The 12,278-nt window shown below is 35.4% G+C and overlaps 1 protein-coding gene across 3 annotated transcripts in view; it reads left to right on the top strand.

Moving 5' to 3' along the window:
* Positions 1-12,278, top strand: part of LOC149540691 (structural maintenance of chromosomes protein 6B-like) — a 142,480-nt gene that overhangs the window by 9,712 nt on the left and 120,490 nt on the right. For 2 of the 3 annotated variants that reach the window (XM_089801789.1, XM_089801790.1), the window contains exons 6-7: positions 1,428-1,514; positions 1,757-2,077. In XM_089801789.1, the coding sequence (XP_089657915.1) occupies positions 1,428-1,514; positions 1,757-2,077 (408 nt within the window). Of the gene's footprint in view, positions 1-1,369; positions 1,515-1,756; positions 2,078-12,278 lie in introns of all 3 variants that reach the window. The other variant, XM_089801791.1, reaches the window with a different exon arrangement.

The raw sequence follows: 12,278 nt of genomic DNA, 5'->3' as shown, positions 1-12,278 counted from the left end.
CATTGTTTAGTCAATTCAGAATCTTCTTGCAAGCATTCTTCTTGATGCTAAGTGAAGGAAGGAGCCATAAAAGAATACTGAATTTTATATCAGTCATGTGACCCTTGTATGCAAAGTGTTTTCTTGAACCTTTATCAGCATTTTTGAGAGCAGATTTGAGGAGGGTCATTACAGAAACCCAACTTGCCTCATTTCTTCTATCCGCGATGATAGAGAAACTCTTTATTATCCAAGTTTGCCTCATTTCTTCTATCACAACACTCATGTTAGAATACTCTTTGTCAAGAAGGGTCTTGCATAGTTCATATCTCTAGAGAGGGTAATTGAGAAACTAACAATTGATCGTTGAACACTCCCTATCATGGAGGGTCCTGTATAGCTTATATTCTTTCGAGAGGGTAAATGAGAGACTAACGACAATTGATCTCTGAGCATTTATTTGAAGTAGGGAGAATGTGTCACATGCAATAATTTGTCATCAACTAAGAAAAAATTAGCAATAGATGACTGAACCATTTCTTATGATGGAAAATTGAACATGCTTACAACACCCTCTCCTATTTAACACTAAACATCCATGGTTTGGGTAGGTAATGAAAGAGTAGGTTGTGTAGTCATGTTGGCATTTTTACCTTGGACCTTTTTTCACAACCTTCTACCCTTTTTTTGGTTATGCACAAAAGATGAAATTTAGTCTTTGTGTGGCTGTCTCTATAATCCTTCTTGTTGCACAAATGACAAAGCCCTACTCTAGTTCCTTTATTTTCTTGTGTTTGTCTATGGTCAGTACAAATTGTAAAAATGATTTCAAGGCTTAAATATGCTCGTTGTATAGGTTTCAAGGAGTTCAAGAGGGAGCTCAAATAGGTTTGGTGGGTTCACACTTCCAACAACATCCCCACTCCCAGAAGAACCTCCTATAGCAACTCTATGCCTCTTTATTGAATTTGGACCTCCTTACTGATACTGTCCTTTCTATTGTTCGTTGCTTTTTTTGTGTTGAAAATATAAATACAGCTGCAAGTATAACGTAGAATAAGAACCAAACAAAACTTACTACAAGTATTTGAAACTCTGATAAAAATGAAAAAAACGTTGTAAAGGAACTTATGCGAATAAATAATGGATAGTAAACTTAATTAAATGATGTGGTTTTGATACTCCTGTGCCTTCTTGTAAGCCTTGCCTCAAATGATGTATTTGCATATTAGGGTGCACTTTTCATGTCTACTTTTGCAACATTCTTCAACTCACATTTACATTATTTATGCACTTATTTTTGCTTGAATCGTATAACATTTTTTTACTGTTTCATAGACTAGTCTTCTAAGGTTGTCTTATACTTGTTATCCTTTTTATTGTATTGCAGCCATATGGTATTTCAAATTGGTGCTTTGTGTTTATGTATCTTAACTGTACCGTTACAGATTGATGTGGAAAATCCATGTGTTATCATGACTCAAGATAAAAGCAGGGAGTTCCTGCACTCAGGAAATGATAAGGAAAAGTTTAAGGTGTGTCAAAAATCTGTCATGATATTATATTAAAATAGTTCTATTTTCATGTTGAACCATAATCTTGGCAAGTCTTTGTAAATAATTGGAGAAATATAGTCAAAGGGCCTGAAACATTGCTCCTTTATTATTCTACTCAACATTTATTGCTTAGAATTTTGTTTGGCAATGCATTTCTGATGCTTAACAGGATTTTCTTTCTATAGTTTGTTTGAAAAAGGTTTAAACTGCTCTTTTTACAGTTTTTCTTCAAGGCTACGCTATTACAACAAGTGCATGATCTATTAAAAAATATTAGGAATCAGCTTGATGCTTCGAGTGCCATGATTGATGAATTGGAAGCTTCAATAAGACCCTCTGTGAAAGAATTGGAAGAGTTGGAGGAAAAGATAAAGAGCATGGAATATGTTGAAAAAATGTCACAACAAGTTCAACCATTGAAGAGGAAATTGGCATGGTCTTGGGTGTATGAAATAGATAAGCAAATTCAACAGCAGACTGTCAGGCTTGAAAAGCTTAAAGGTCGCATACCTACGGTTCAAGCGAGAATAGACAAGACGCAGGTAATTATTTCCATTTGACAACACATACTTTCCTTAGCAAATGAAATGATTGTTTATTCCTTAATGCTGCTTGTATCTGTTTTTTTTTAAGAGTTGAAATGCTGCAAAAGTTGAACAGTAGCTTTGACTTCAGTTTATTCCTTTTCATATTATATCTTGACTTGATTGTATTGAGACTCAAGCTCATAAATATAGCTTCATATGATTTATGAATCTTCCACTTGGTTTATAAATCAAAACTAGTAAAATTGAAATGTTCCAAATTTGTGAATTTTCCTATATGCTGAAGTGAGAACTCATTACTAGCTTAAGCCTACTAGGAGTTGGGACTATTGAGTAAATACTTTGTCCTCAGCTTGCCATAATGACAGTAAGTACTTATAGTCTATGTTCCATGGTGACGTGTCCCTGTGCTGGTACCCCTGTTCCTATGGCAGGGATGTTAGTGGAATGTGTGGACGAATTTGGAAGTACCCTGCCAGTTGATTGGCAGATGATTCACTAAACCCGCATTAGATGCTGCTTTGAGTTGAGAGTTGTGAAATTCAGTTGCCAAAGAAGTTGTACACTTGCATTTTGAAATATTTTGATTCAGGAATGGAACTGAGGTTTTACCTAGAACATGTAATTTTTTATTTCAATATTGTTTAGCATTGGTATGTAACTATGGGAATCGCTATATAGTATTGCCATACTTGGTATATAATTATGGGAATTGTTGTATACATTCTTTTAACAGCCGTTCCTGGCCATCCCTTAAAATTTGGTCCAAAAGCACCTGTGTACCTGAAACATGACCCACTGTCCCCTACCGTCCCTGCCTTCAAAAATTGGTGCAACATAGCTTATAGTTCTTCAAGTCTGTTAAATAATAATATTCCTTGCTAATCTGTTTTCATTTCTGAGTGATAGACTCTTTACCTCTTTTTGTGCTTTTCATTGAACCATGTCGCTTTGCTAGTGTTATGATTGGTGATTCACAACATTTTTTACATTAATAGAGAAATATAGGCAACTATAATATTACCGGCACTTATTTCAAGGTGATGCATTGAAGTATCAGGTGAAGCAAAAATGTGAAATGACTTGATAAGAGATTTGAGAGTGAAAACATCCCCTGAACTAAGAAAATTAACATATAATTATTTGAGGGTTCTATCTATTTTCATGCAGTATAACAAGTCATAATTACTCCAATATTTGAACAGTGTTAAAACTGAATATCTGAAAATGTTTAGTTCTACTGTAGCTCAAGAAACAACCTGCAAGGATCATCACAGGATATGCCTGACATCAAACCTCCTTGTTAGTAGGCTTATTGATCTTTAACTCTGAAAAACTCCTCATATTATTATCATATATGTGCATCCTTACAAAATATAGTTTTAAAAAATTACAACATTAGAGATGTCTCTCATGTCTATCTGAATATTACCACGAGTTTTTGATAAAATATAGGAGATCCCACTCTCAGGCACTGGCTTGAGTTGGTTTAGAAATAAAAAAGACATTATTCCGGGCATACCTCAAACTAGGAGTTTGAAATGGGGACTATAGTCCTTTGTCCTTTTGTGAATTGGCTTTGAAGAAAACAGGCTTTATTCAGGAAGTACCCTTGAAATAGATTAAGATAAACTTTATAACCTAAGATACCGATGCGCCTGGAAAAAGGCCGGATATTTGTGCAGATGCTTCCTGATGTGCGGATGCGTTAGGAAGCTGCACGGGTGCTGACAAGAATATGGATTTCATCACCAAATAGGGGTGTACTTTCACTAATTATGACCAGGCATTTCCTTCACACAATCAAATCAAAGTCACCCTATATTAATTTATTTATCCTCCGCCACCGGTAGGTAAGGTAAGTCAGTCCATACTCCATCCATGCTTTGTTTCCAAAACAAATTTGTACTCGCAATTCGTTTGGGACCTCCCTTGGATTTTATGATTACAAGTGCAGCGAGGAAAATGTTGGGAAGCATTGCCCCTAACCATGCATGCATATCCTTTCAATTCTTAAACACAAGGATTGCATTTTAGACTGTACGTATTGTCAACAACAGTCTGTTTTAACGTCTGAGAAAACCTTGAATGTGTTTAATTGCCAGGGTAAATGTAGGTAAAGCCTGTTTTAGTTTATAGTCACTAACGAGGGTAATACGCGGCACGCCCATTCATTGAAAATGATTTATGTTAACATACGGCCTTTTGTCTCCGCATTTGACGAATTTCACAGGGCAGGTTACTAGATTCCTCATGTTGTGGCCTACACGTCAACAACTCTCAATCAGTGGGATAATGTACTATATATATATATATATATATATATATATATATATATATATATATATATATATATATATATATATATATATATATATATATATATATATATATATATATATATATATATATATATATATATATATATATATGGATGCATCCAAAATCCTCAAAAAAAATAAATCCGTGCATCCGCATGTCAGCACCCCGCACCCGCATCATCATCAGAACCAGCATCGGTAACTTAGTTTATAACCTTAGTATGTCAGTGATGCCAGATGAATTTCATAATGATTGTAAATGAATATTATATATGGAATAGAATAGAGTATGAAGATAATCAAAGCATTTAAATGTGTTTTCAGATTTTAATACAGCACTAGCAGCTTAAAAATGGACTGTAAGATGTCTATCAGTACCTTCCAGTAACAGTTCTACCCATGAAGAAGAAGAATTTCTGATCTTAAATATTGGAATTACTGATAATTAGGTCATATTTTTTCTGTGTGCCAACTTATGAAATTAATATCAGTTTTTAACTGTGTAGTTTTTGAGTCGAATTCTTTCATCAGTGCTTCGGACAGGTTTTTATGGATCCCAGGGAGTCAGGGATGCTCGGCCTCACATGCCTTCTTGAAGCATGATTATGCTAAAAATGCACCATGGTCATTGATATGTTGCCATTATCTAGAATAATGTAAATCTCAGAGGGAGAAAAGTTTCTTGATGTATTTGTAAATAGTAAAAATTAAGTTCATGATGATGAATATGCAGCTAATGGCTTCTTTGTTGACTAGATTAGTGTAAGTATTCTTTGGCCTTTAACATGCAAATTTCCTTGTATATAAGTATCTTAAAAACATGCATCTGGAAAACGCCATTTTGGAGATATTTAGTTGTTGAGCACATCTGGATGCTGTGAGAGAGGTTGGGGGTGGTGAATCAGCATAAACTAAATTTAATCATTCAACGAATTTTAAACCATTAAATCAATGTGGCAGAAACAAACAAATAGAAGCAGATCAGAATACACAGAGACACTAAGAGTTTCCAATGGAATAATATGAAAGGAATTGCTCAAGAAGAACATCCAATAGATGCAGTCCTCTTTGAAATCCAACCAATTTGTTGCGCTGATTTGTCACATGATACATTTCTGATTCTTTACTGCTGCAATTTTTGTATTATTCATATTTCACATCAGTTCTCACACAAGCATTGCAAGTCACCCTTCACAAATGAATTCTCCTTATATATATTTTGCATGTGACAAAACATCCATTGAGTCAGCCCAAAAGGAATTAGCAAATGGAGCTTCAGTACTGTAACATACCAGCTACAGCTACTCTAGAATGAAGGAGATTTAGCTGGCAAACGAGTAAAGGAAATAAGCTTTAAACAGATATTACAGAAATAACTGCTACCAGTTTCCTCTGAACTTGAAATAAAAAGTTTGTTGACTAACTGAAAAATAGTTTTCAATTATCGTCACATGAAAACTGATTAACTAACTTATTCTGTTTATTTAACATTGGAGGAAAGAATTAAACAATTACTTCCACATGAAAAGATATTATCAATTCCTCATTCTTTAATTGAAATATAATAAACATAATTGAAATAAAGACCAAAGTATAAATCATAAAACTTGGTAATTTGATTGTTCAATCTTTGTTGTACTTCTTCTAGCTTCAGATCTCCATAGGGAGAGAGAGCATCATAAGGTGTTTATCCCAAGGAGCCACTGATCTTATGATCTTGACCTAAGTGACAACTGTTAGCGATTGTAACTGCAGGAGACATTTTTTTTCATATCTGCAATGACTCCGTAAACATACTGGTTGTGTAAATGCGATGCCTATACTCAGCGTTGCCTATTTCTTCCTTATAGTCAGGTGACTGAGACTACAAAGAGTCTATAATACTGAGCAGTCTTCTATATGAAGAATCTTTATTATATGCATAGGAAAGGCCATACATGTATGTAGCAGATGGCTGATAGCCATCTAAGAGTTCATTCATGCATGGCTCTTGGTTATCGAAGTGCCATGTGTGTGCATGGCTATCAAAGAGTTTATTCCTGCATGGGTGTTTGGTAATTAGAGTGTCCCACTCTTTCGTAACTGCTGGTCATCCAAGAGTTACCGCCTAGCATCTATATGGCTGTTGAGTCTGTCAAGACTATGAAGCATTACCATCTAGTAGCAGTTGAGACTTCCGGTAGCATTGGGCTCTTTGTTTTCTCAGCGGAATGTATTTTGTGTTAGGTTTTTGAGTTCTGGTGGCCAGCGATGAGACTGTAGCTTATGTTGGTAATGTCATTGTGATTACTATCTGCAGGGTGTAATCTTGTATCAGGAATTATTGTCAGACTCTTTTGTTCATCATCATGTTTATTTGTTTCAGATTGTCACGAGTATTATGCAGACAATCTGTGTGTGGTTCATTGTGAGTATTGCATGATGTATTGTCAGTTTTGTGTGAAGGCATTGATGATTTTGTGAGTGAAGTATATCCGTGTCAGTATTATTGTAAAGAGAAAATCAGTATAGTGTTCATGAAGGATGTGCAGTCAAAGAATCTTTTGAGAATTGTATTCAGACTCAATAAAGTGATATTTCTTGGTGTGGCTCCTTTTCCCTCAAGAAGGAGAGTTTTCATAGGGAATCTCTGGTGTTTTTGCATTTTTAAGTTATCTGCTATTTGGTTTATGCTATTCTGGTTCAAGATTTAACAACTACTTCCACACAGAAGTGGCTTGGCCCTTCGCAAAGACATGCAAACACAGGCTTCAATTTTCTTTTGTCATTCGAGATTTGGTGTAGAACCCACTACTGTCCTAGCCAGCCAATGTATAGACATCTTCACCTATCAAGGTGACCTTTCTAGCTAGAAATTGTCCTATTGATTCTAGCGACTAACCGTTAATACCCGTAGCATAGTGTCACCTTGGCCAAGGTTTTAAGGTTCAGACACTCTTCTGCATGCTGGCAATGTCACCAGCAGACCTGTTAAGAGTCAATAAGGCTTCTTATTCAGGTTTCCATAACCCCTTCAACTCATCGTCCTTAAGCAACCATGTTACCCATATTTTTAGCCATGACTTAATATACCTACCCTCTAGTTTGACGATAATCTGTCTCAACTTGATGTCAGTTCAGGTTGGTAGTTGACTGTCCAAAGTATACAGAAATTGAAGTTCCACCCATACTACGTAAGTCTTAAGGATAGAAGTAAAATGTGGACTCAGTAAAACTTTAATTAGACTAAACTGTTTTCAGAACTAGGCCAAATCAGCACAAAACCAGATTGATAGGCATACAAGGTCACAAGAGATGTACATCTGTCATGCCATATTTCTTCTTTCTAACTAACTCTTATGTATACTGTTCTATTTCCACATATAATGGTGATAGATTCACTTCCTAATTGTAGCCAAATGGATTTAAGAGATGTATACTGATGTAATTATCCATGCTTGAAAACAGGCATAAGCTTTCATAAATTGGAACTGATTCATGTTATCATTTCTACAAATAAACACAATGCACAACAAGCAATCATATGATTTTTATTTGCTCATTGCAAGGATCATATATGTGGTTTGTGCTATGTATTGATGCAAGGATAAATGAGTACTGATTTGACTAGACTAATCAAGATCACAGTCAACTTGAGATCGAGACCACAGCAGAATGCACATGATTTATTTCACGAACATTTGAATGCATACGAGTGTGCTTAAATCCTAGCAATTCCAAATGCAGAAGATCAGAAGATCATTGCACATAGATAATTTTGAATGCAACTAGTCATAAACATGCCTAGCGAAAAGGAACAAGATTCATGCTTGCAATCAAGCGATCAATTCCCAAGCTGGTTGCAATGAATGCAGAGAGATACAAATGTCCTTTGTGTAACAAGCTAAAAGTCCTAAGCAAGAAAATAAACAACTAAGCAAAATTATAAAACAAAATCAAGCTAACATTCTAGTGGATTTTTTAAAATATAATTAAAACAATTGAATTGAATGAAACATAAAATTGCTCAATGGAGAGACACATCATTATGCATCACATTTATCATCTAACTTGGCATAAAATATGAAGCAAGTTGAGAATCTTACTGAGACTGTACTAGCCTTATTGGATCCATTCTGTCTTTCTTGAATGTACTTCAATGTAACATGGAGGGGGAAAGTGTCAATGGGGCATTTTTACCACCCAACTAGGGATCTACTTCTGATCCCCCTTGCGCACTTTTTTCTCAAAGTGGTCTGACCCTTTGCAAGGGATGTAAACATGGTGAAAAACAAGCCTTTGAAATTAGTGTAAGATCCTTCTGATTCATAGATAACTCTAGTTGGTCATACTCTATAGCTGCTCCTTGTTGGAAGCATGAATGCTGATGATGCTTCCATGGGGGAGTATTGTAGAAACATGATTAGATCATTATCATGATGATATGTTACATTCATGACTGTGTTCGTCATCGATGTCAACATAGCAGTTTTCTGTGGTATTTGACAGAAGAATAACGGAAAGATCAAGTTGGTACAGATAGATAGTTGAGTACTTTTACTAAGCGACGTTAAGGGGAGATACTACTAAGTGTCTAGTATATGTAGCTAACTTCAAAAGCACAAGATATTATGTCTGGAAGAAGTTATGCAAGTTTATGTGAAGACTGTTCTGAGACAGAGTTTACAAAAGCATGTTCTGGTAAAACTTGTTATATCTCTTAGCAGAGCTGTTATTTTGTGAAGCCGAAGTTAAAGATGTGAAGAAGACATTCTTGAGATGATGTAGCTAAGCTTGCTCGTTATAATATTACATGTACGGAAAGTTATTCAAGTTACAAGGCGAAAGATTAATGTTATTGCTAAGTGTAATATGTTCTAAATGAGGTTCTATAATAAGTAATTGAGGAGGAGTAATAGCCGACTCAGGGAATTGTTTTATGGATTCGGTATAAAGGAAGGACATTTTCCTTTATCGTGAATGTATGTGAATGGATGGATAAATGATTGCAAGAAGCGCGAAGAGCGGAATGCGAAGATAAGTAGAGTAGAGCGAATGTGAAGGAAACTTCATTGCTGAGGTTTTATTGTGTGATCCAAAGTTTGATACTTGGATTCGAGGTTCGTGACTTGGTCTACAAGGTCAGACAGTGATTGGTCCGGTTGCTAGGACAGAGGAAAGAAGTTAAAGTACAATACATACAATTATTCTGCAAGGAATATTTTCAGAGATCAGTTGGACAGTGAGTTCGGTGATCTTGCCCCAGAAGCTGTTTGGATAGTGGGTCCTTCTGTATTCTACAACTCCTAACAGGGTTGGAATCTTCTAACAAGGATTCAAAGTCTCCTAACAGGGACTCATATATACTAAATGTTGTAATAGACTCCTAACAGGGTCCATCCTCTAACAAGGAATATTTATATTAGTACATCATCTTGTGGGCATCATTCTCACTGTGGTTTTGCCTCTAATCAAGGGTTTCCCTAGTAAACATATTTAGTGTAATTGTGTATGTGCATCTTTGTATGGTTGCTGTTTACTTTGATTGAATGGTTAAGATTATTTAAAGTGGATAAATGTTTTAACTATTAGATAACTGTCACCAACACCCCCCCTTCTCAGTTATCTTGGTGGACTATTGTTTTTAACAATTGGTATCAGAGCATCAGGTCCTTGAAGATAAAGTTTAACAACTTTGGGAGATCCATGGTGAACATATTTAGAAAGGATGGTTCGAAGTTCAATGGAACAAATTATGACAGTTGGAAGGAAAAAATGAAGACACATCTGCTGTGTATGGGTCTTGGATATTGGATCTTGACAAAATCAGAAAAGACAATCATTGTTGAGAAAGATTTGGAAACTTGTACGGAGGAAGAAAGGGAATTTTTCATGTGTGACATGAAAGCTAGAGAAGCACTATTGTCTGCACATTCTAAAACTAAGTACAACCAGGTAAAGTCACTTAGTACTTCTCATATGATTTGGAAAGCTTTGGAAAATAGTTTTGAAGGAGATGAACATTCTAAGAAATTGAGGTTACAAAGTTGGATTTGTGCATTTCAAGATGCTAAGATGATGGAAGATGAATCTATGAGAGCATTTGTAGGCAGGATATCTGAAATTTCTGCAGGTATTAGATCTCAAGGAAGAACCAAGCAAGATGATGAGGTGATATGGAAGATATTGAAGAGCTTAACACCACCATTTAAGCCAACAGTTCAAATGGTATAGTTGTTGATCTCTTGATCAAAGATTTCACAAAAGAAACACTACTTGGGAGACTTGAAGCAGTTGAGAATGAGCTTAGACAGTCTGGAGAACTGACTAGAACTGAAACAACTTTGAGTGCACTAAATATTCAACCTAGTTTATCGAGCAGCACAAGTGCTAGAGGAGACTTTGCTAGTGGTATCAGATCTAATGAGGACAAAAATATAGGAGTAGCCCTTTTGGTAAGAAGACAAAATGATGGTAAGAAAATCTTTAAATGTTGGACTTGTAATGAATTTGGCCATTGTGTATCTTAGTGTCCTAAAAGAGAGAAAAAGTATAGAGGAAATTTCAAACCTAGAAGAGATAGAGAGTGTTTGTATGCAAATGAAGAAAATGATTTTGATGAACAAGCAGTAAGTGCGACTGATGACGAAATAAGATTCGTAGCTATTAAAAAAGAAAGTTTAGAGAAAATGGCTTTGGTATCACAGGTTGAAAAGAAATGTGATTGGATAATTGACAGTGGTTGTTCACATCATATGATTGGTGATATGAGCAAGTTTGTTGACTTCAAAAGTCATGATGGAGGCATTGTCAGCGTTGGAAACAATGCAATGTGTCAAGTTAAAGGTATTGGATCTATAACTCTTGATGGTAAGACTAACATTGAGGATATATATTTTGTTGACAATTAGTGGATAAAGGTTATCACTTATAGTTCATAGAGAAGATGCATGATCAGAAACAAAGATGGAAAGGTAATTGGAACAGGAACCGCATCTGGAGGTAATGTATTTCAGTTGAACTCTACTGAAACAACATGTTTGCATAAGAGATTTTGTTATATAAACTTTGTCAGCATTGTGAAGACTAGTAGTATGTTTGTAGTTAGAGATTTGCCCAGGATTGTAAAGCCTACTAACACAATTTGCAAGGAGTGTGTATTGGCAAAGCATAACAAAACTTCATTTCCCAGCAAGAAGTTTACTACTACAGCGAAATTGGAGATTATACATACAAATCTTAGTGATCCTACGAAGACTAAAGGATTCTATGGTGAAAGGTATTTCATGATTTTAGTTGATGACTTCTCTAGAATGATGTGAGTTGCATTTCTTAAAGAAAAATCTGAGGCATTTGATAAGTTCAAGATATTCAAGAATAGAGTTGAGAATGAATCAGATATGATGATTAAATGTTTAAGATTAGATAGAGGAGGAGAATTTACTTCAAATGACTTTAACATCTTTTGTGAAGCTAATGGAATCAAAAGACAGTTATCAACTTCGAGAACCCCTAAACAAAATGGCATTAGAGAGAGAAGAAACAGGTTTGTAATAGAAGCAACAAGAGCTATGTTAGCTGAGAATGATGTATCCAAGAGGTTTTGGAGAGAACCTGTGAATACAACAGTCTACACCATGAACAAAGTGCAAGTCAGGAAAGACACAAACAAGACTCCTTATGAATTGTGGTTTGGTCACTCACCTACAGTTAAGTATTTCAGAATTTTAGTAAATGTTATATCAAAAGAGATGATGATATTGGTAAGTTTGATGTTAGAAGTGATCAAGGTATGTTTCTTGGTTATTCATTGAAAAACAAGGCCTATCAATGTTCATAATCAAAGAACTTAGACTATTATGGAAACTGCATTTGTAAGAGTTAATAAGAAATTCAGG

Source organism: Cupressus sempervirens, chromosome 9 (assembly GCF_028749045.1).
Source record: "Cupressus sempervirens isolate cs-2001-9-10 chromosome 9, ASM2874904v1, whole genome shotgun sequence".
Taxonomy (NCBI): Eukaryota; Viridiplantae; Streptophyta; class Pinopsida; order Cupressales; family Cupressaceae; genus Cupressus; species Cupressus sempervirens.
The sequence above is the reverse complement of the archived record's forward strand: the minus strand, read 5'-3'. Positions and strand labels throughout refer to the sequence as shown.